General features: G+C 42.6%; 1 protein-coding gene across 1 annotated transcript; it reads right to left on the bottom strand.

The window, feature by feature from the left end:
* Positions 1-139: 139 nt before the first annotated feature.
* On the bottom strand, positions 140-23,325 carry GNS (glucosamine (N-acetyl)-6-sulfatase). The gene is made up of 14 exons (XM_064141996.1): positions 23,002-23,325; positions 22,282-22,341; positions 21,415-21,621; positions 19,809-19,874; positions 19,328-19,426; positions 16,834-17,001; positions 14,364-14,446; positions 12,887-13,005; positions 12,252-12,355; positions 11,421-11,522; positions 4,030-4,137; positions 3,262-3,372; positions 1,249-1,409; positions 140-444 (listed from the first exon to the last, which is right to left on the bottom strand). Exons 1-14 carry the CDS (start codon positions 23,275-23,277, stop codon positions 369-371), a joined length of 1,740 nt encoding a protein of 579 aa, XP_063998066.1. The 5' UTR covers positions 23,278-23,325; the 3' UTR covers positions 140-368.
* Between the last annotated feature and the right edge of the window lie 366 nt (positions 23,326-23,691).

Genomic DNA, 23,691 nt, shown 5'->3' with positions numbered 1-23,691 from the left:
GCAACAGCACCTGCCTATCTAACCTGACTCCAATATACATTTATTGATTTTTAGAACAAAATAAACTCTTCAGATACATAGGCATAGGTTCACCCCTGTGCCTGTGATATGAAAAGGAAAGACAAAGGTGGTCATCAACTGAGCAAGACAGATCAGCCGTGTCTAATGATTCAGAGTTAGAGATCAGCTGTAAAATACACATATTGCACAAGGCAACCAGCTAAAGACAAAGGGTTTCCTTCCAAACAGAGTTTGAATAGCCCATTAAAAGTCTTCCAGCTGTGATCAACAAGAGTTAGAGACAGACCTGCTGCAGTCACTGGAGAAACTGGTCAGTGGGAGCCAATTGCAAGAGGCTGTTAAGTGCCTTATAAAGACTCTGTGGAAAACCTCCGAGCCCGAATGCCGTGATTGCCGAACATGAGCCGTGGGTCAAACCTGTACCTAGAGAAGGGAACAGAGTCTGGATGAATGACAGCCTGCCCACAGTGACCCACACTTCTAGAAACAGCTTGGTTCTAGAAAGGCTCTGGTGCAAGGCTACATGAATAGTTGTTTTCTTACCAGTGTGCAGTAGGGACAAATGAATTACATTGATGTGCAACTAAGGATTTAATAGTCTCCAAAGAAATAAATACACACCAGTATGCTGTTGGTATGCTGCAGCTAGGAAAATATTAAATGTTCAGGAGATGCATTGCAACAGAAAGTTTTGCTGCCTGTAGCACAACTGTAGGGACACTTTAAACAGTAGTTCAAAAAAATGGCTTCAGCTCCAAGTGATTACCAACTGAATTTTGAAGTATTAAGTGCCATTTACTTTTAACAGCTGATGACCACACACAGGTTAGGTTCCTCAGGAAACATTCTTTGCTGACAGCATCTCCAGGAACAGTCAGAGCAAGTAGTTGGAAAAGGCCTGTCTACAGAAATCTGCAGAGCTTTTCCTGGTTTGCATGCAAACCTGAAGTCATTTGCCTCTGACTACTCAGCACAGCTGTAAGCTTCAGCCATTCTAAGTTGGCAGTGGCCGAGATGAGATGGAAGCAGCAGTATTAATACCATGGAGTTCTATTTGGTAGTTTAAAGAGACTAAACATTCAAAACAATAGAAGCATTAAGAAAGCATGTCTATTAAATAACAGTATGTATTTTCATCACAAGTGCCCACTAGAAAAGCTTAATTAAGTAAAAAAACATATCAGTTGTCTTTAAGAGTATCATAGTAGTGAGTGAATCAGTGTTTACCCGGGATCAAAGACACCTGGTGTGCGGCAAGTTGCTCCTGAACACGACTGCAGCATCATCAATCGATAGTTCATCTTTTCCAGGATTTCTTGATCAATTGTTTTAGCAATGTTATTGATCTGGTGTGGATCTGCAGTCAAATTATATACTTCCACAAACACCTGTAGAAGAAGTACTTGCATTATATCCTGAATGCTAGTTAACATTTTATCATACTATTTCTACTACTCATAGCAGAATATAGCCTCAAATGTTATTGTCGCCTACATTGCAGCACATGAGCTGTACTTAGCCACGTGGCCAAGTGCTTAAAGACAGTGTGTAGCTAAAATTGAAGTATGGTGACAGCACACTACTGTTAAAAAGGTTTTTGATTCCACCTAAAGTACCCACCTGCTGTACTGCAGCTTGTTTTCTAACATGTTGGACTGGATGATCTTGGAGGTCTCTTCCAACCTGCTTGATTCTATGATTCTATATAAATGGAACCCATAGTATGACTAAGACCACAAGTGCTAAGGTGTCTGTCTTTTCATTAATGGGTCACAAAATACATGATTTCATCACAGCTGTCAAACTGCTAATGTCTTGCCTGCACAGACAAAACACACTGAACACAACTATGCTGACTATGCTGTAATTGTAATACAAGAAAGCTGTTCTGTGCACACATGCTTTGACAAGGTTTGTCTGAAGGATTTTAGGGCATATTTGGTTTGTACATTACATCTCTAAATAATTAGTGGCATAAATACTAGTCTAGCATCTCCTGAGAATTCAGCTGAGGTTGTGTCTGTGCTGGAGTAGGAGGCCTGACTACTGAAAGTTGATTAAAACTAGCTGGGCTCCGTCCAGCTTAATGATACATCCAGATAGACTTTGGTTATAAGCTCTCATGAGGCTCAATGCAAGGTTTCAAAATTCATATGCTGCATCTTCCCAATGTTGTTAGTCTTAGTATAGCTGACCTAGGTAAGCTGTGTGACCAAAAAATGCCACAGCAATACCTTCTTACTGGAAATAAGCAGCATGCGCTACATTACTGGATCAACTTCAGAGTCTACTCCTGAAGAAGGCTGCCCCACTCATTTCACTTCACTAACTCAACAAGTGGAAAAACCAAAGGGCAGAGTCTGCTAATGAACATGTCTCATGTACAGCCTTCCTTGCCGTCTTACTGCAAAAACAACCTGGTTTAAGTCGTTCACTGTCGATTACCAGAAAATGTTGTGTGGTGACATGGTTAAGTGGGGATACCTGCTGTTCATGCATTTACTGCACACTGCTGGCAAGGCAGTTTATTAGGCTTGTGACCCCACTGCCTCAGCCCACCATGCTCTCTGGAACAACTGTGTGCAAATAGGCATGAGTAGAGATCAGCCCTGTAACACACCAAGTGCTGTGCATGAAGCAGGTGCTCTACTATTCAGATCTGAACAGTTTCTGAAGAGGGAGATATTGAGTCCCTTATTCCCAAACAGCTCAGGATATGGTTAGAGATCTCTCACAGTTCTAACATAAATACTTGTTTTGCCAAGGAAACATGTGAGCAATACAAGAGAACTGACCAGCCTGGGATCTCAGATGTTTCCCAAGAGAGTTGCAGCTGAACAAGAGAAGAGCAGAGGTAGAGAGAAAAAAAACAAGCAAAAAAAAAATCTGTTTGTACAGAAGACTCAGCCACATGGAATTTGAGTAGGACAGAGAACTGAACCCAAGCCCAGCACAGTTCCCTATGAACCTATCAGGTGATACCAGAAGGCAATAATCATAGTGTAGGCTACTGTCCCTTCCTCACTCCCTTCCCACTCCCTAGTATGTTTACTTTTTCTTCCCAGGATTTCACCAGAGCTTCAGTCAAACATTCTCACCAGTGGATAAACACCACACTGTTTGTGCTGCAGGCAACGATAGCCTGCTTTTCAGAGTGCTTTATGGAAACCTTGAGAGCAGATAAGAGTGCAGATAGTCCCTCAGTTGTGAACGGCTGGCATCTGCTAGTCAGAGACTTACCTCTCGGTCGTCAAATTCACAGTACTGCAGGTCCCAGGAAGTTGACAGTGTCCTTACACAAGCATATGTGTTGTTGTAGGAATCTTCACAGACACAGTCTGGGAAGCAGTGCTGTGCAATGACAAGTGAAAAAACTTAAAGAGCAGAAGAGATGAACTAGCAGCCTTTTTCCTAGATTTTGTACCAGCTCAAGTCAACTGCAGTTAGCTGATGAACACCAGAATCTTAGTCTAACAAACCTTAAGTGTCCACTGAGGATTGAGCTAAAGCTCACCTCTAAGTACAACAAAATGCTTATTCAACTCACTATGATTAAGTGCATTTTGTCTGGGAAGCTAACATACATACACTACAGACAGCAATGCCACACACACTACTGAAGATGACACCAATGGAATGCTTTACTTCAAGCAAACTTTCTTTGATCCATAAAGTAGCTAGTGACTTAGTAGTCACAGGTAAGACTTGTGCAACAAGGCCACTGGAAGTTTAGAAGGGACATGCCATCATTGTAACACTTCGCCAAGCCCACACCTTCCTGTGTATTTCTCCAGCACTGAGGCTGTGTTCTGTATGGTGATGTGGACATACCAGCCATGCACAGCTATGTGTCTCCCTCTACTTCTTAAATGCTTCACAGGACCTACAGAGCTAGCTCCTACTAAGCAAGACACGCAGAGTTTACTTATAAAACCAAGTTAGTCCATACAGCAAACAGGTTTAATACAGCAGCTATTTTCTAGTATTAACACATCTTGTCTTGCTTACTGTGACTCCAGGTCCTAGGCCAGGACAGGTAGGATCACTGCTATTGTATCCTTCTCCTTGATACTCCACCAAGAAATCTGATCTCCACGTCACATTTTTGTCTCCTCTCTAGGACAAGAGGTTAACACAACTTAGTATCCACTGCTCTATGAAACTGAAGGAATTCTCTGGACTGCTGATGTAACACTAATGGGGCCCACTGCTTGCAAGGCAGTCATGGTCCTTAGTTTGATTTTGTGTTAATATTTAGCCTTAGGTTAGAGTGTCACGCAACTAGAAGACAAGGATCCAGCTCCAAAGACATTATTACACCTTCTTGTGAGGATTTAAAGTACTGTCTTCAATTTATAAAGACTCATGAGGCAATACCAAATAGAAGCCACATGTGTAGGAATAAGGGAATGGCCTGTTAGCAGGGAACAGCTGCCTAAGACGAAACAAAACACAGTATAGACCTTGGGCATGTAATGTGTGGGTCAGACAGACCTCAGAAGAGTAAGATAAGTAAGATCCTGCGGTCAGGACTGCTCAGATAGTTGCATAGCAACTTCTATCAAGGAGCAGAGAAGAAAGTAGAAACAGCGTCTTCGGTCTGAGCAGAGTATCAGCCAATCATATAGTAGTTACTAACTTTTACTGTAATTCTATCCAATCAGTGAGTAACATGCTAGTCCTTCTGATACAATATATACCTGCCTATTTTTCTAATAAAGTGGATTTTTGGCTTGCATCAAGCCGTTGCCCCGTCCCTTCATTGCGGCAAATGGTGACCCCGACGTGATATCGGTGCTTATCGTCCGGGATATGAGGACGACCGGCCGCAAGCCTCTGGGAACTGAAAGCTGCTGAAAGGAAGCAGATCGCGGGCCCGCACTTCATCACCTCCTCGAGATTGGTAGGTGAGCTCAGAGGAACTTAAACATGGGGAATCAAACCTCACATGAAGAAAGGGACGTTTATAAGCTCATGAAAGATTTTGTATATGAACATAAGAAAGATGTATCTGGTTATGAGCTGGAATTACTTATGAGATGGGTCAAGGATAAATTCCCTGACACTACAGAAATTACGGTTTTTGAGTCGGAACTATGGGACAATGTAGGGGACTGTTTATGGGATCTTTCTACAAATGGTGATTTAGAAGCACAGCGCTTGCTTGCACCGTGGCGAAAGGTGTTTGAGGCTGTTGAAGAACAGGAGGGGAAGTCGGGGAGAGCATTTAATCCCTTAGATTTAAAGAAGAAGGGAATGCAGACGAATGCTCCGATTCAACCCTCTGCCCCTCCCTTGCCTTTTGATGCTAACGACTTGCCTACTCTATCGGCGCCTAAGCCGCGAGTGCGATTTAAGCCCGCTGTGGGAACTTCGCAATCAACATCATTTAGCGAAGATCATTTTGAGTTAGATCCCTTTGATCCCGAAAAGGAACCAGACCCGTATCTACCGGATGGTCATGATCCCCGTGTGGTGTGGGCAGCAATTAAACAACGAGCTTTAGACGAAGGGGATGCCGACATGGCAGGGCGTATTACGATTCCGCCCCGACCTGCCACAGTACCAGCCCGCATCGTCGCAGCACCGGTGATCTATCCAGGGCGTGGCGGCAACCCCCAGTGGGAAGCTCTCAGCTTTTCAGTTACCAAAGAGCTGCGCCGTGTTGCCGCTGATAATGGACTGGGTTCACATTATTTCGCGGGACTGTTTGAGTCTGTTTGTGAAAGTTACGTTTTAACACCTTATGATCTGAAGACAATAGCCAAATTGCTTTTAAATTCTTCTCAATATATGCTTTGGGAGTCGGGATGGCGTCAGAGTTTAGAAACTGTTTTACAAAGGTTTGCAGCGGGGAATAATCCAGCCCTGCAAGCCTTAACTATGGATCATCTGATGGGCATGGGGCCGTTAGCCGATCCCGTTGCCCAGGCGAGAGATTGTCCGAGAGAAGCTCTGGATGCCACTAAGGAGGCTGCTAAGCGAGCGCTCCTTAAGATTCCAGACACCCGTAAACCCCAAAAGGCTTTTACGACTATCATGCAAGGACCAAAGGAGTCGTTTATGGACTTCGTAGCAAGACTGCAGGAAGCTCTTGGAAAGCAGGTTGAAAACGAGGAAGCTAGAGAGATTTTACTTCAACAATTAGCAATTGAAAATGCCAATGTGGACTGTAAGAAGTTGCTGAAATCGTTACTGAATCCAAAACCCTCCCTGGTTGAGATGATGGAAGCTTGCAATCGCTTCGGGATGTCCGATTTTAAATGCGAGACTATGGCGGCTGCTTTTGCCGCTGTGAACACAGGGGGGAGGGCGACTGTTTGTTTTGGCTGCGGGAAGCCAGGTCACATTAGGAAGAACTGTTACGCTCAAAAGGGGCAAGTGAATAAGCCTGTATCAATATGCCCCCGGTGCCAGAAAGGTCGCCATTATGCAGCTCAGTGCCATTCTAGATACGATAAACAAGGGAAGCCGCTTCAGGGAAACTGGCGGAAGAGCGCGGACCGGCGCCGCGCTCCGACACAAATGATACAGCCGGCATACCAGATCTCCGAACGCCAGTCTGCGGCTTGCAACGAGCCACATCAGGCAGTGCAGGACTGGACTTGGAAACCAAATACGCAGTGACCTTACTCGATTCTTCAGTTCACTTATTAGACACGAACTTTCAGGGACCTTTGCCAAAAAATACAACAGCTTTGATTTTGGGAAGATCGTCAACTACTCTGGTCTTTTTGTATTACCAGGAGTTATTGATAGTGATGCAAAGGAAGTGAAAATTATGGTTTGGACACCACTCCCTCCCTGTACGATTGCAAAAAATAGCTGTATAGCTCAGTTGCTTTTACTTCCTAGGGATCCATTTAATCCTCAAACAGTGAAGAAACGTGAAGGAGCTTTCGGTTCAACGGGACTTCCAGAGGTCTATTGGACTCAGTCGGTGTCTAATGAAAGACCTATACAAAAATGCATAATGAAAAAAGCAGAGCAGCAGGTTGTTTTAAATGGCATTATTGATACTGGTGCTGATGTTACTGTTATTTCTTTGGCCAAATGGCCCCCGGTATGGCCACTGGCAAAAATCTTACAGCCACTGGCAGGAATAGGGGGTGTGGGGAAAAGTCAGCAGAGTGTGGAATTTATACAGATTGTTGGGCCTGAGGGAAGGATTGCAACTGTTAAATCTTTTGTGTTGCCGGTACCTATGGTCCTGTGGGGGAGAGATGTCCTGTCGCAATGGGGTCTCACATTGGAAACACATTTTTAGAGAGGGCTGCTGATGGGCGCGATACCCCAAAATTATCTTGGAAAATACAAATTCCTATATGGGTAGATCAGTGGCCCCTCCCTGAGGAAAAACTTCGCGCCTTGGAACAGTTAGTACAGGAGCAGCTAGAGCAAGGGCACATAGTACCTTCTTTTAGTCCCTGGAATACTCCTGTTTTTGTGATTCAAAAAAGGTCTGGCAAATGGCGTTTGCTTCATGATTTAAGAAAAATTAATGATGCTATGGAATCCATGGGAGCATTGCAACCAGGGCTCCCCTCTCCCACAATGATTCCTAAAGATTGGGCTTTAACTGTCATAGATTTGAAAGATTGCCTTTTTAGCATTCCTCTTCACCCTGAAGATGCTCCTCGGTTTGCCTTTTCCATCCCAAGTGTTAATATGCGAGCACCTCTAAAGCGTTATCAATGGACTGTATTACCACAGGGAATGAAAAATAGCCCCACAATTTGTCAATGGTATGTGGCTAAAGCATTGTCTCCAGTACGTGAGCAATTTCCTCAGGTGTTGCTGTATCACTACATGGATGATTTGCTTATTGCTGCCAAAGATCCATTTGACATGGAACGGGCGGTACAGGAGGTTTGTACAGCCATTGAAAAAGCCTGTCTTTGTATCTCTAAAGAAAAGATACAGAGATTTGAACCTTGGCAATACCTGGGATGGAAAATAAGAGCTCAAACAATAACACCTCAGAAGGTTCAGCTGCAAACTCAAGTGAGCAATTTGCATGACATTCAAAAACTACTAGGTTCTATAAATTGGCTACGGCCTCTTCTGGGTATTTCTAATTCTGATTTGGCCCCACTATTTGAACTCCTAAAAGGTGACATTAATTTGTCTGCCCCCCGTTCTTTGACTCCAGAAGCAAAGAAAGCCATTCAAAAAATTTGTGAAGCCATACAATCACGACAGGCTCATCGTTGGGACCCTGACCTGCCACTGTTTCTGATAATTTTGTGGGATGATGTTAAACCTTTGGGTCTCATCTTTCAATGGGATTTGAGCCTGAAAGATCCATTGCTACTTCTTGAGTGGGTCTTTTTACCCGATCAGCCTTCAAAAACTATTTATTCCCAGCCAGAAATGTTTGCTCATATTATCATGAAAGCTAGGAATAGGGTAGTTACCCTAACGGGCAAACAATTTTCAGTCATTTACACCCCACTTACAGATGCTTATTTTATCTGGCTGATGCAGAATTCCTTACCATTTCAAGTGGCAGTCCAGGGGTATGTGGGTCAGTTTTCAAATCACCCACCACCCCACAAATTGTTTCATTTATCTTTTGCTCTGGCAGAGGAACCTAAGAGAAGCTTTCAACCACTGGATGCAATTACCTTTTTTACAGATGGGTCAGGAACATCACAAAAGTCAGCAATAGTTTGGTGGGATGTTAATATGCAAGGTTGGAATTCAGAAGTTTCTTTATGTCCAGGTTCCCCTCAAATAGTGGAACTAGCAGCAGTAACACGTGTGTTTCAATTACATCATGATAAGCCTTTCAATTTAGTCACTGATTCTGCCTATGTGGCAGGGATTGTTATACGTGCTGAAGCTGCTGCACTTAAAGATGTTTCCAATCCTCACCTTTTTGATTTGCTGCAGAAATTGATTTTTCTTTTAAATAACAGACAACATTCATTTTTCATTATGCATATTAGATCTCATACTGACCTCCCAGGATTTCTTGCAGAAGGGAATCGTCAAGCAGATTTACTAACTTTACCAGTTTTGACTTTACCTGATCGAATAGCTCAGGCCAAGCTCAGTCATATGTTTTTCCATCAAAATGCAAAAGGCTTAAGAAGGCAATTTGAATTGTCTGCTCAACAAGCAGCAGATATCATTGCATCCTGTCCAGATTGCCAACGTACTATTGTACCTACAGGCAGCGAAGGTGTTAACCCTCGTGGATTAAACAGCTTAGAAATCTGGCAGTCAGATGTGACCCATGTTCCAGAATTTGGATTGTTTAAATATGTACATTCTTCTATTGATACCTTTTCTGGAGCATTATATGCCTCCTGTCACAAAGGAGAAAAAGCAAAGGATGCAAAAAAGCATTTTCTTAGAGCCTTTGCCATGTTAGGAGTGCCTCGAGCTATTAAAACTGATAATGGCCCTGCCTATATTTCTCAATTCTTGCAAAGCTTTTTTTCAGAATGGGGAATTCGGCATGTCACTGGGATTCCACACTCCCCTACAGGGCAATCTATCATTGAGAGAGCACATCAGACTTTGAAATCTCTTTTGCAGAAACAAAAAGGGGGAGGAGGGATTTCAGTGACACCTGAAGAAAGATTACAAAAGGCTCTCTATGTTTACAACTTTTTGAATTGCACAAGGACAGATGATATGCCACCAATAGTGCGGCATTTTGCAAATAATCACCTTTTTGAGCTTCAGGAAAAGCCACCAGTTTTAATTCGTGATTTAGAATCAGGTAAAGTCAAAGGTCCTTATCCTTTGATAACATGGGGAAAAGGATATGCTTGTGTTTCCACAGAGTCAGGTCCTAGATGGATACCAGCAAAATATGTTCGTCCTTACAAGGGATCGATTCAAGAAGATCAGACGGACAAGGACAAAGTAACAGCTTTGACTCTAGGATGAAAGTTGCAGTTATTGTGATCTTGGGAATATGGGAGGTTGGATTAGTTGTTAGTTTACTTTAGTTAAAGTCACTGAATTAGAATTGCTTTGTTTAGTTATGGTCACTTTTTAGAATTTCTTTTTGTAAAATCTTTTGTGGGATGGGGACTAATTGGATTTATTTGTAGTGTGTAAAAATGCTTTGTTATGTATTGCTTATAATATTCTTGCTACTTATATTGCTATTATGTATTTTGCTGTGTATTCAACGAATGATTGGTTGTGCTACTGTTAGGTTCTCCTTTGTATAACAAAAAGGGGGAGATGTAGGAATAAGGGAATGGCCTGTTAGCAGGGAACAGCTGCCTAAGACGAAACAAAACACAGTATAGACCTTGGGCATGTAATGTGTGGGTCAGACAGACCTCAGAAGAGTAAGATAAGTAAGATCCTGCGGTCAGGACTGCTCAGATAGTTGCATAGCAACTTCTATCAAGGAGCAGAGAAGAAAGTAGAAACAGCGTCTTCGGTCTGAGCAGAGTATCAGCCAATCATATAGTAGTTACTAACTTTTACTGTAATTCTATCCAATCAGTGAGTAACATGCTAGTCCTTCTGATACAATATATACCTGCCTATTTTTCTAATAAAGTGGATTTTTGGCTTGCATCAAGCCGTTGCCCCGTCCCTTCATTGCGGCAACATGGTCAGGGGCTACCGCATTACAGACAAGATCCATGTAACAAGGCTGTTTCTCTTTGGTTTATATCAGACTACTGCAACAGATGGAAAAAGGTACCCCTGGCATAAGAAAAGATAAACAGCTTTAAAAAGCAACTAAGTTTTAAGCTGCTCTATTTGTAGCTGCATTTTAGAAGGCAGAGAGAGAGGGAAGCTGAAAGTTAATATATGGCATCAGAGGCATATACAGCAAAACAGCGAGTTTCACAGTTTAGCTTCCATCAGACTTTGAAGTAGAGGCCTTTTACCTGCTTCTGTCTAAAGAACAGCTTAAGGTTTCAATCCAAGGTTTTGAAAGCAAAGCACTGTTTTAAATCGGGCTGATCCCCTACATTTCCAAGTAAGCTGCCTTCAATTTAGAGACTAAATTTAATTAAAACTAAAAGGATCAACTACAAGCTGCTTTATTTAAATAGACTTCTGCTCAATTACTAGAAGGGTCAGGTTTACTTCATGAAACCACAAGCATTTTTAAACAGAGTTGAGAGGAAAAATTAGTTCTACTGAAAACTGATGCAAATCAAAGATTTAAGGAACAGTCCAGCTTTTCTCCTAAGTCTGTAGTAGGAAATTCCAAGGAAAAGGGGATGAGCAATGGAATGTGGAAACAAGATACAGCCCTCAAAGTAAGAAAATAGGTATCTTTTTTCACTAAGCAATGAACATCCCACATGAAAATGACATCAAGGTGATAATTTCACTTACAAATGGAACTATTCTGTTAAATAACAACCTCTGCAAGGGTTACTAGTGACTATCCCCATCCACCTACTTACCAACAGCGGCAACAGTGACATCCCATCCATCTGGGTCTTATTCAGGTCATACCCCGCAATATCCAGAATAGTAGGACCCAAATCAATATTTGCAACAAGCATCTGCAGGGTGAAGAAAACTTAGTTCAGGAGACCAGCAGAAAAGGCTGAGAGAACTGGGATTATTCCCCCTTGAGAAGGAGAGACTTAGGGGAGGCCTGATTACCATGTACCAGTACCTAAAGGGACAAGGAAGACTCCCTTTTTGGGGAAAAGCCAAGAGGCAGTGCATGCAAGTTACTCCAAGGGAGATTCTCCATTGGAATCCAGAAGAATATTTACAATGAGAACAGTTAAACAATGAAATAACCTAAGAGAAGTAGCTGATTGCCCTACATTGTTGATTTTAAGATTCAGCTTCAAAGGGTGCTGGGTTACTTTTAAAAAACACTATCACCTAGAAATGTTGGACCAGACGATCCTTGGCATCCCTTCCGACCTGACATTCTGTGACCAGAACCTTGGAGATGTACTTAAAATACAGAAGTCCCATTGTTACCTGTGATTTTGGATACACCCAAGTACTACTTAATTTCATCTTCACAGGCTAATGGACCCTGTAACATTCAAAAGCAATGTCAGGGTCTTTGGACTGTGCATTTCACAATCTACTTCCGTAGCCTGCAAGTACCTAAATTTACTGCTTTTTTAGAATGACATCTCTGCACTACTACCACTCCATGTATTTAATGTCATTGACACATACATATGCAACAGGATAAATTACTACCTAAAGCTGATCACTGCAAAGTAATGTTAGTAATAAATGCATCCTCTGATTTCACTTCTTACCTTGTTTGTCTGGTTCGGTTTTATCCCTGGTCCTCGAACAAGCAGTGGAACTTTGATATCAAACTCATATAGCTGCCGTTTGTCTATTGGCAAAGAAAACTGGCCTAGACAATTGAAAAATGGTAAAAAGTTAAATGGCTTCTTGGTTGTTTTTTTTCCAAGACTGCTGTGTTATATAATACTTCCAGCAGACTCTTTTTCCAAGTAAGTCAAAATTGGTTCTTAACCTGAATTATGCTAAAAGGGGAGGATAGGAACAGGTAACTCAAGTATAAACAGCATCTGCTGAAGTTTAGATACTGCATTTTTAGTTGTACAGTACATACAGGTCTTGGACAGATTTTTACTGGTTAACTTTCATGGCAACTCTTCCTGCAGAAGAGAGACCCTTTCTTCATTTCTGTCCTAAGTTTACATATACTGGGATACAGAGGAAAAGATTAATACTGAAAACTGCAAGCAAACAACAAAAGCTCCTAACACCCTACACTGCAACTCTAGATTGCTTTACAACTCAGTCTTCTCCTCCCTACACCTTCCCACAGCTGCCATTTCCATTTTCTCAAGTGGTTATATGGGTGAAAGGTTATGCAATTCCTGGATCTTCTACAAATGCTCAGTAGTGAATATTTTACCAGTGTGGAAGCCATTGTCTGATGTGTAGAAAATGTATGTGTTGTCTAATTCTCCATTCAACTCCAGTTTCTTCACTAGTTTCTCTATCAGGTCATCTACTGACAGCAGAGTTTGCCACCTATACAGAAACAAAACAATTCATTTGAAGTATATAAGGTAGAGTAACTTGTGTTCTGCCTCAAGTCAGCAGCGTACGCACTCTAAGTGCTTGCAGAGTCTCAAAACAACCTTCACATACTACACCACAGTACTTTGAGTCTGCAGTTTAAGATAAACAGAATGTCTTCAGTCCTTGTTGATTTTATTCTGTAGTGTCTAACAAAGACAAATGCTGATTACTTCTTATCCAGAGACAGCCAAGAACAACTTTGAAGCAGCACAGTGACGAAGAATCAGTTATCTCCTGCAAAGCCACTTGCTACTAGTTATTTACACATGAATTACAGTATTAGAATACAAGACTGCCATGAATTTAGTTGTCTATATGGGATCTTTCCTGCTTGGAAACTGCATCAGCTGTTTTTGTACTACTCATGTAATATCAGGGTCCATTATTCCAGCTTATAACTTTAAACAGCTACAAATAATTCTTTCCTCTGTCACAGGGTTTACAAATGAGACCAGTAACTGCTTCTGGTCAGTCAGTAACAAGCCCATACAGGGTAGTATTATGCTGAATTAAATGGTTACTCACTTTTTGGACCCTGTGGTCTCCAGATTTAATATAACCTTCATTTTTTATAATGCAAGAGCCTGAAAAACACTTAATTTTCCATCTCCAAAAGTGACAAGCTAATGCCTGATAACTGCTCAAAGTGGAATTTAACACTTAAGATAGTATCTGTCTCAGGTTTGAAAGAAAATATACATCCAGTGCACACAAATAAGCTTCTACTTAAAAACTCATTGTCTTCACATTACTCCCCAAATTCCCTTTATAAAATGAATGAAGCACCCTCCTGTCTCAGTCAAGTATTCTCATGGAAAAGGACCAGAGACAAGGTTAATAAATCATATCAGATGGCAGATAAATCAGGCACATCTGGTGTGCATTGCATAAGATCTAAAATTAAAGTGAATAAGAAGATAAGGACATGAAAAGTCTGTTGTGCACTGAACAAAGCAGAGACACTGAGCATGACTGCTCTTTCTTATGACAAATGACAGCAGCATTTGGAAGCAAAGTGTTTCTAAAGTTAATGACAAGTTTCTTTGCAAAAAGTTAACAAAGGCAGGTCTGCTGAGACAGATGCCAGAGGTTAACCATAGAATCAACCAGGTTGGAAGAGACCTCCAAGATCATCCAGGCCAACCTAGCACCCAGCCCTAGCCAGTCAACTAGACCATAGCATTAAGTGCCTCAGAGTCTTTTCTTGATTTGCCATCTCATAAGAATTATAACCACCCTTTGAAAAAGTCCAACCTTCTCTTTTAGGAAGTGCTGAGTACAAAATCTTAAGCAACAAAAATTCTTACCGCTTTCTGTAAGCATTATCAAGAAATTGTATTGAAGAGTTAGTCATTGGAGTCTTTGCTTGTCGAATTAACCAGTGCTTGTTCTAAAGGAAAAAAAATGTGTTTAAAAGATCAGGCTTTTTAAACCTTCTTAGACCAATTGCAAGAGAAATTGCTGCACATAAAACATTCACGTGATTCCTGTGAAATAGCCAGGCAATGCTATCGAACTGACCCAACTTCAATGTTCAGCTTCTCTCTCAGAACAAATTACATAGAACACTTATGGGCTACCAATACTCCTGCTTGGGAGACCAGACAGATCATCATTTGATATCACAGAATGTTAGGGGTTGGAGGGAACCTCTTCTAGAGAGGGAAACTCCACAACCTCCCTGGGCAGCCTGTTCCAGTGTTCTGTCCCTTCACACTGAAAACACTTCCTCATGTTTCCACTGAACTTCCTATGCCTCAGCTTCTACCCAGTGCCCCTTGTCCTGGCACTGGGCATCAGTGATCAGAGCCTGACTCTCTCTTCTTGGCACTCACCCAGTATTCATAAACATTGAACAAGTCACCCCCTCAGTCTCCTCCTCTTCAAGCTACAGAGCCCCAGCTCCCTCAGTCTCTCCTTGTAGGGAAGATGTTCTGCTTCATTTCTATGGCTCTCTACTGGACTCCTTCAAGCAGTTCCCTGAGGTCCTTCTTGAACTGAGGCACCCAGAACTGGACACAATATTACAGATGCAGCCTCATCAGGGAAGAGTAGCAGGGAAGAACCTCTCTCAACCAACTAACCACAGCCCTTCTAATACACCACAGGAGCACATTGTTAGCTCATAGCTGAGGATCCTAAGCAGAAAGTAAAGTGCACATCACCAGCCATAATCTGACAAGAGCTCAACTCTTTTCACACAGAGATTCAGCCTAGATGGCTCCTTTGAGCACACCTTGTTCATACACCGTGTAAGGAAGCTAGGCAACATTCATTTAGGAATCAAGGCAATGCAAGACTGTCTAGCAAGGATTACAACATCAGTGACATGAGTCTGAGCCTACACACACACTTCTTGCTATTGCAGGGATTGTGTTTGCCCTATAAAACAGTGAAGCACAAAGAAGAGTTAGGCTTCAAGATCACAACACTGCCAATTATAGAAATGCACATTGTTAATGATCACAGCTATTGTGTCTAGCAAGAAATGCAGTGCTTGTCTGTTCCTATTATGAAACCTAGTAAAACTGCTGTATACACAGATATTAATGGCCAAACATCAAGCCTGTAATTTTGCTTTGTGTTATATAGGTACATGCAGAGTTTTTGCACTGTATTTTTTGGCCAGCTCACAAGTCAAGTTATTTCTGCCTCACTACCTTAAAAGTCTTCGGTTATTACAGTAATGGAGACCAAGACAAAGTTAAGGATTCTTTTATAGGGAAAAAGAAAGTGTGATTCTCATGCCCTAGTCCAAAAACTTAGCAGGCTGGGCTGAAGTATTTGTGACTGCCTGCAGCCCTTTCCTCCCCTTCCATTTGTGTTTTTTTATCACACTGATAAGCACATGATCATTTTGTGAACCACAATCTTCAGACAGAAAGTTACACTCTGTAATACACAAGCCACAGTGACCTTCAAAGAAGTATCACTGGGCTCCAGACAGGCATTTAGGAATTGTTGTCATTTAGTCTCAGTATTAGGGGCAAATAAGTTGAATACCAGACAGAAAGGTTTATTTAACACTAATAAAATAAACAGTACAAAATTAAGTTAAATCTCACACCAGATTAACTGTTTGAGACTTCCACTTATTGGCAGAGTAAACTGAGCTCTAGTTTGAGCTAGACCATATTTTGCCAAGTTTACTGGTAGTGGAAGGTATTGCCCTGCCACAAGGACACCTGCAAGGCTCTACAAGTTCTGCAAGCTCAGCAGTTCTGGTTACAGGGTATTTTAACAAATGAAAGACAAGTTCTCCAAGTCCTTAGTGACCCTGGGGCCCTGTGGTTCATGATTTCATGAAGTCCTCTGGTTAGTCTGATATGCTAGTCACCTACAGGCAGCTTTGCCACAAGCTGAAGTAACAGACCACCCACCCAAGCATATGTGCATAGGAAGACAAGGCTCACTCCTCACCTGAGCCTTTGTGTTTCACTGCTTATGTGTTCTCCTGAAAATACTGAGCCATGAAAGAACACTTTAAGAGCCTGAGAACAATCTGGAAATTGGACAAGAAATTAACTTTTTTCCATTTACCAATCACAACTTCATTGCATTGCCTTGCCACTTTTGCCAGTACTTCATTTCTTAGCTATTGCTATGCAAATATCTCCAAGTCTCAATAAGCGTATCTTGTCCTGAGAGACTAACAGATCTGAACAACTAGTAGTCACAGTAATTAGCCTTTCCTCACTGTTTAAGCTGAGCGTGCAAGCCTACTGCTCCCAGAAACCAGCAGAATAACCCGTGCTGAGCTCCTGCTAGCTGGCTTACCTTTCCATGAATATTGAAGTTGCTGTTTCTAGGTGCGCTGACATTCTGAAAGCTATTGGTATACTGTGGAGCAGCTGTCCAAGGGGAGTGCGGTGCTGGTGTCGAGATCATCATAAAGAAAGGTTCAAAGTTAGATTTGTACTCCAAGAAGTCCAATGACATGTTGGCCTGTGAACAGTTTTGGAGAAAAAGTCATACCTCCAAAGAGAAGCAGCAAGTATTTGAAAACCTCAAACTGGATACTCGTAACTCAAAGCTCAGTAGTACTGGGAGCATTTAAACTGCTTCAGAAGCTTGCTGCTTTCTCATCTACAAACATCCAGAACAGCAGCTCATGATAAAAATTAGAAATCACAAATGTCCATGTTAAATAATTTGCCCCATATCTCTGAAAACTTTTCTACTTCAGATCTTTATGTTGTTTAGATCTGCAAACCTCCTGGAAAGTTTCTGCCTATTCAAAGTATCAACAAAATCCACCTAAACTTGGTTTTCATAATGTATAATTGGAGCTTTCTTTAACAGGGTCTGCAGCTCTCAAGACATCATACTACCTGACAGATCCCAGTTTAGCAGTTTCAGTTGCCTTCAGACTTTCAAACTTTACTTCCATAGCTCTGAAATAAGTTCCTAATCCCTACTGTTTATCCTGTAGGATCATTCTGTAGCAAGTTTCTAGCTTAGATGAGGTGCTACATTTCTGCTCTACTCATGCTGCATTGCACTTTCATTTTCATTTCACCCTGTACACAGTTCCAAGTAGCAAGTCTGAAGAGACTGCAAGTTCCTTTGCCCTTCCCTTGGTCACCTTTTGAAATTAAAGTTCCAGAAGTTATTATTCACAGATGAGTTCTTGGCTATTCACATCTTGCAGCATCTTCCTTTCCTGATTAGTATACCCCACTTTCAATACCCTTTTCTTTCCCTAGAAGGGGCAATATACCTGGAATTCTCTTCTCTTCCTTATTTTGTACATCCAAGCAAGTAGGGCTGGATTTCAGCTATATGACAGAGTTAAGCAATGATAGGAACTGTGTTAAGTTTGAAAACTGGGTTCAGAAACCAATATGCTTTAGGCTAACTCAGAGATAGCTGACTTAGATTTTGTGATGAGCTTAAATTTCAACATCTCAGGACTACAGTGGACAGATTCAGATATCCAAATTCTTCATACCAGACTTAAGGGCCCAGATGTCCTTTTTGAGGGCAAGGCTTATGCATCACATGAAGCAACACAGGCACACTGCATAAGCAATTTACTCTCATGCACTGCCCATCCAGTGCATCAAACTCAAACACTGTCTTTGAAATGATGAATATTTGGCAACTACAGGTAGATGGTAGAACGCACATACTGAAAATCATGATAGGCTGCTCTATCAACAGGTAAGAGGTTTATGCAACAATGACCTGTTGGCCAAAATGCTTACAAGCTGCTGAAGGATCAAAAAAAGACCAGTACAGTGCCAGTAATAGGATAGTCTCACTTCTGGCTTATCAATTCCAATCTAGCTTTAGATGGTGTAAATCTAAATTTAATCAGGCAGCTGTTCAGTACCCTAAGAAGCATCCATCAGTTCTGTGCCTAGTAAGCAGCTGTCTGTGTTCAAGAACGTGCTGGAAGGAATCTCATTAGGGTCTGACTGGAGTACTACAGAACAACTGCATGAAGAGACTGCTTAGAGGAGAATTTTTCAGAGTGATGCATGTGTGTACTCAGCACTACCAACTTATACCATGCAAGAGCATGTCAAATTAGGACTCTGACTTTGCAGGCAGGGAACACAACCCCCACCCTTCCAGTTGACAGTGCTTGCTAAGCAGGACCTCAAGTAACCTGAAGTAATTATTCCATTTTTCATTTAAGTATTTGGACTCTTAGTTTCCTCTTTTCCTTAAGAGGGTAAAGAGGCCTAAAACTTCCCTAGGCAGCTATGCATCTTGTACAGCTCATACCTTGCCCTCTCACACTACAGAGGATTTATTAGCCTTTCATATTTCCAAGTTAGGAGTCTGATGTAGTTAGAGATTACAAGATACCAGCACATCATAATATCTAGCAAACAAAACATGGTGTAAAGTTATTTTTTACATGCTTAACTTCCACTGAAATCCTGGCCCAGCTAATCTATTGCAGACATGTATTGTAATGAAACACATTCTACTACGAAGTCATTTAAGTCATCACATAGAGGCACCACACTCCTCACACACCACAGCAGCCAATATTAAACTCTCAGTAAGGCTACCAGCTAGCAGATGGGCAGTTGGAATCCCTTTCCTCTCCACATGAACCTGCCATTTCTGAACATACCCAGAATCTTGCTCTGTTGATCAATGCCCTCCCACCACCATGAGAGTACACTCATATATTTATGAATTATGAACTAATACAGCCTAACAAATTAGCATCCCCATCCTTTCCCAAGCCCCTAGTGAGAGGTATTAACTGGTCATAAGTAGTCTGTTACATAGGTGTTGCAGAATGTCTTACCAGTACATCTGTCAGATAATCTACACTGTAGTTCTCACCATGTCTTCGTGCTTTGCCATTTACTGACAGAGTATAGTTGTAGTACTTTGAATTTTTCTCCTGTGAAAAAGAGAAGTCACATGCTTAGTTACACAACCTAACACCTGCATTGATTGCTGCAAACAAAATGCACTGCCACTAAACATTTGTCATAAGGACACTGCAAGAATTCTCAAAACTGATCTCTACCAGCAAAACTTATTTTAGTGCTGGCTCACACTGCTTTGGCTTCATGTCAGAGTTTTTCCTCAGGCACCTCAATAAGAGTAGCCTCTGTAAAAGCCAAGGATCTGATACATAACAGAGGACAAAAAGGGAAGAAAGTATGTACTAAGTTGTTGGATGCTCTTTGCCTGCTCTTTCATAACCAAAGTTAGAATAAATTTGTAAACACAAAATCAAAAAACAAATAAGTATTAAAAAAATATAAATGGTCACATACCAAAGCATACCAAAAACTCCATCCAGGAGGGACATGACCTACTCCCCCTGCATCCTCTGCTCCATACTGAAAAAAAGACAGACTGTGACTCAGTTTCAATTATGATGAACTAAAGCCAGAAACTGTGCTTCACATTCAATGTGCTTTACTCAACACTGGCCAGAAAATGCATTAAGCTAAATTTAATTGCAGAATGGAAAAAAAGCAAATACACACAGGTATAAAAACTAGTGTATAGCCTGTTAAACAAACCAGGGTTAAATGGAAGGACAGTGACAGAAAGCTTGGCATTCACCAGTAAAATTTAAATTGTATTTCTTCTACTTTGTGCATGAAAACATGAAAAGATTGTGGAGAACCTATGGTACCTTTCAGGTAATGGGAATCATGCATGAAGACACTCTTAGGCTTTGTGAGAGCAGGTCACATTACAAATGTTTTCTCATAGACCAATAGCTTCCCACCATCCTCCACCAAAAGGAGGGGTATACATTTTGTGCAGTGCTAGCCTTTTGTCCACCTCAGTGCCAAATAATCTAAACCAACTAGCCTTTAAGACAGCAAAAAGCTGAGTCTGTGCCAAACTGAAAACAGAGTGCTTCAGAGCAACACAACAGATATGCTCAGGGCTGCCCTTTCCCATCTACATAGCTCGCCCAACTGCAGGCAGGAGATAACACTGAGTCAAGGGATGCCCAGACAAAGCCTGTTAAGTTTTCCATCCCCCAGACACCTCAGTAACATCCGCAAAACACAGAGACCAATCAGCTTCAAAGATTCATGTTCCATTATTCTATTCTACCACAATATTTTCCACCAAGAGATGCAAGGAAACTAATGCTGTTAAAAACTGTAATTCATCAAGCTCCAAACATTTCCATCCCAAAAGAGAAACACCTGACTTGAGCTGTTTTCTGTGATGAATTTTACAGCTTACCATAAGGTACTACAAACCACAGCTTAATTATAAACAGAAAAAAAAATACACATAAAAATGATTCAAGAATTCAGTGTTTGGTACTCTCTGTTGAGAGCTCTGACAATATTTGTTCTTCCAATGAATGGGCCTCAATGGATATTTAGCATATAAAACATCATATTAACTGCTGAAAAAGAGAACTGTTCTCTGAAGGGGATACAGCAGTCAGGAATATTGAGACAAACTGATTTTTTCCTTTCATGCTATTCCAACATTATGCCTGTTCTGGCATTGGCTTGGTGGTGTTCTTCAGTACCACATGCCAAACTACTCATTTTCCTTCATCATTAAAATCAGCAGCTCCAAAAATTAACGCATCCAAACACACTAAGAAAGCCTTTGGATTCCATCAGCTTTTCAAATAAAAAACCACAACTGACTTTTGAAAGTGTTCAGGCACCTATAGAACCTGATTTCAATGAAGTTACAGATGTAACCTTCACAGATTTATCACACCTCACAGAGCTGTCAGCATCTAAGTCACACTATTTACAACATTTCAGCGACCCATCATCAGCTACAAATGTAAAAACAGTACTTCAATAAATCACTCAAGTGTTTCAGAAGGATGGATAAATGCAAATTAACTGCATCACAGTGGGGAAAAAAAAAAAAGGCACAGAATACCTCGTTCAAATACTTTCCAGCAAAGAATGTTTGATAACCACACATAGCTTTGAGCAGCGCTGGGAAGGTGTACGGTTCTTGAATCTTCTGCCACAACTTGCTGCTACAGTTCCCTTCCAGAGTGTTATTAACAACATGATGATTATGTGGGTATTTCCCCGTTAAAATGCTGGCTCGACTGGGACAGCAGAGTGCACTGGGTACATACTGGAACGACAGGATGAAGAAACACACAATTGACACTGTAACCCAAATTTTCCTGAGATATCTGTTAATAGGTGGATTAAAAAGTTCACCCACGTTAAAGCAGCCTTCTTTCTGGACACACAAAGCTCCATTCCAAGTATCTCCACTAGTGAAAAGCTGCGCATGAAACCAGTTGCAGGTTCCTGCAGCATGTGCCCTTCAAACCTTCACCCAGTTTAGATGTGGTTCTTACACGGCAGCAAGCAACCAGTGAAATATTATTTGCCACTTGATTTACTCCTTTATTTTAGTGATTACTGTAGAACACGATAAGAGCAAAACAGATTTTCAGCATGCATGAAGCTGGAAGCTTTAAGCAGTTTCTTTCAATGCTTCTCAGTTTGTACCAAAAATACTCAGATTACTCAGTTTTGCTTTACAGCTTAAGGGAAGTTAGCATAAGTAATTCCAGGAAGTGAAACTTTCCCTCTTGAATTCTGAGCCTTGTGCTACATTAATTTTCAGACTTAAGTAGTTAAAGATTGAATTTAGAAAGGCCACACGTACATATGTAAAGATTTAATCAAACTATTATCAGTTTTGAGACCTTGGATGGACCAATATACAGCCTACACAAATGCATGCATCTCAGAAGTTCAGAGAGTTGACATAAACTCTTACTGCATTTAGGAAGGTTATTCCCATCTGTGCAATCAGAGCATTAGTCTTCTTTAGCGGGGTCTGGAAGAAAAACAACAAAAGAAGGTGAGATAAAACCGTAGGACTGCTAGATAACTACAGGAAGCAGAAGCAGGTGTGTGGCTACCTGAAAGAAGGTCCACTACGACAGGTTTCAGACAAGCCACTCTGCCTTTTCGCTAAGGCCACGCGTGTTCGTAGAGGTTATGAAAGTAAGCCCACGAGGGCAGAAGTGCGGGGGGAGTTTTCAGGAACTAGCTACAGAGGCTGGAGAAGCCCCAGCCTCCACCCACTCGAGCTTCAAGGGCTTTCTAGAGAAGCTTCGCTTAGCCAAGTTAGCCCACCATGACGGTCCCTTTTCGAGCCAAGGCGGCCCGAGGCTGCGGAGATAAACCCTAACGCTCCGCTGCACTATTTGTCACCCCGGGCCCAGGCCGCCGCTGGGGAGCGACCCTTCTCTCACGCTGTGCTCTCCCCCGATCCCTCCAGCCGCGAGTTGGACTATGTGATTTCAGCGGCAGGCGAGCGGCAGCCAGCCCCGTGCAAGGACAGGACCTCTCGCAGTGCTCCCACCAGCCCCCACATAAGACCCCGCGCCTCCCGTATCCCTCACAGACGGGCCCCCTGCGAACCCCCCAGGCCGGCCAGACTAGCGGTGGGAGGCCGAGGGCCGGGAGAAGGCCGGGAGAAGCGCGGGGTTACCATGCCACCCAGGCAGACGTCCTGGTCATCAGTGAGGATGAGCACCACGTTGGGCCTCCGCGTTTGTCGGGATGCACCCGTCGGGCTCAGTACCAGCAGCGCGGCTAGCGCCAGGCTCCGAAGCACGGCGGCGGCAGCAGACATGGCGCAGCGGCGAGGACGGACAAACTGCCGGACAGAGGGAGGCAGGAAACGGCTGTCGCCGGGCTCCGCGTCGGGGCACGGCCGAGCCGCAGACACCTGACGGGCGGCAAAGCGACCGCCCCGCCCCGGCATATGACCCGGCCGCGCGGGCAGAGGGCCTCGTCACGTGGCCCCGGCGGCCTCCCAGGGAGGGGCGGCCCAGCCCCTTGGTCCCGCCCCCTTGCGGCCTGGCCCCGCCCCCCGCGCTGGCCGCCCGCTGCCTGCTCCCGGGGGGAGCCGGGGCTGTGGCGGTGCTCTCTGGGCCTGGGGGCTCACCTTCCAGGTGGCTCCCACAGGCCCCTAGGACGGCGGACAACACAGCGCTTTGTTGATGTTTTTAGTGTTAAAATGATGCAGTTTGCGACCAAAATTCTTGATGTTCGTAAGAGAGGTTGATAATCCGACCGCGACCGTCCGGCAGCAGGTGTGTGGCCTAGCCACAGTGCCATCTTCGTCATGCGTCCTGGATAATTCATTCTCGGCTTGAAGAGAAATATTAACGTAGAG

The sequence above is a fragment of the Pogoniulus pusillus genome, chromosome 4 (genome assembly GCF_015220805.1).
Source record: "Pogoniulus pusillus isolate bPogPus1 chromosome 4, bPogPus1.pri, whole genome shotgun sequence".
NCBI classification, from domain to species: Eukaryota; Metazoa; Chordata; class Aves; order Piciformes; family Lybiidae; genus Pogoniulus; species Pogoniulus pusillus.
Note: the sequence above shows the minus strand (reverse complement) of the source record. Positions and strands in the feature narration are given on the sequence as shown.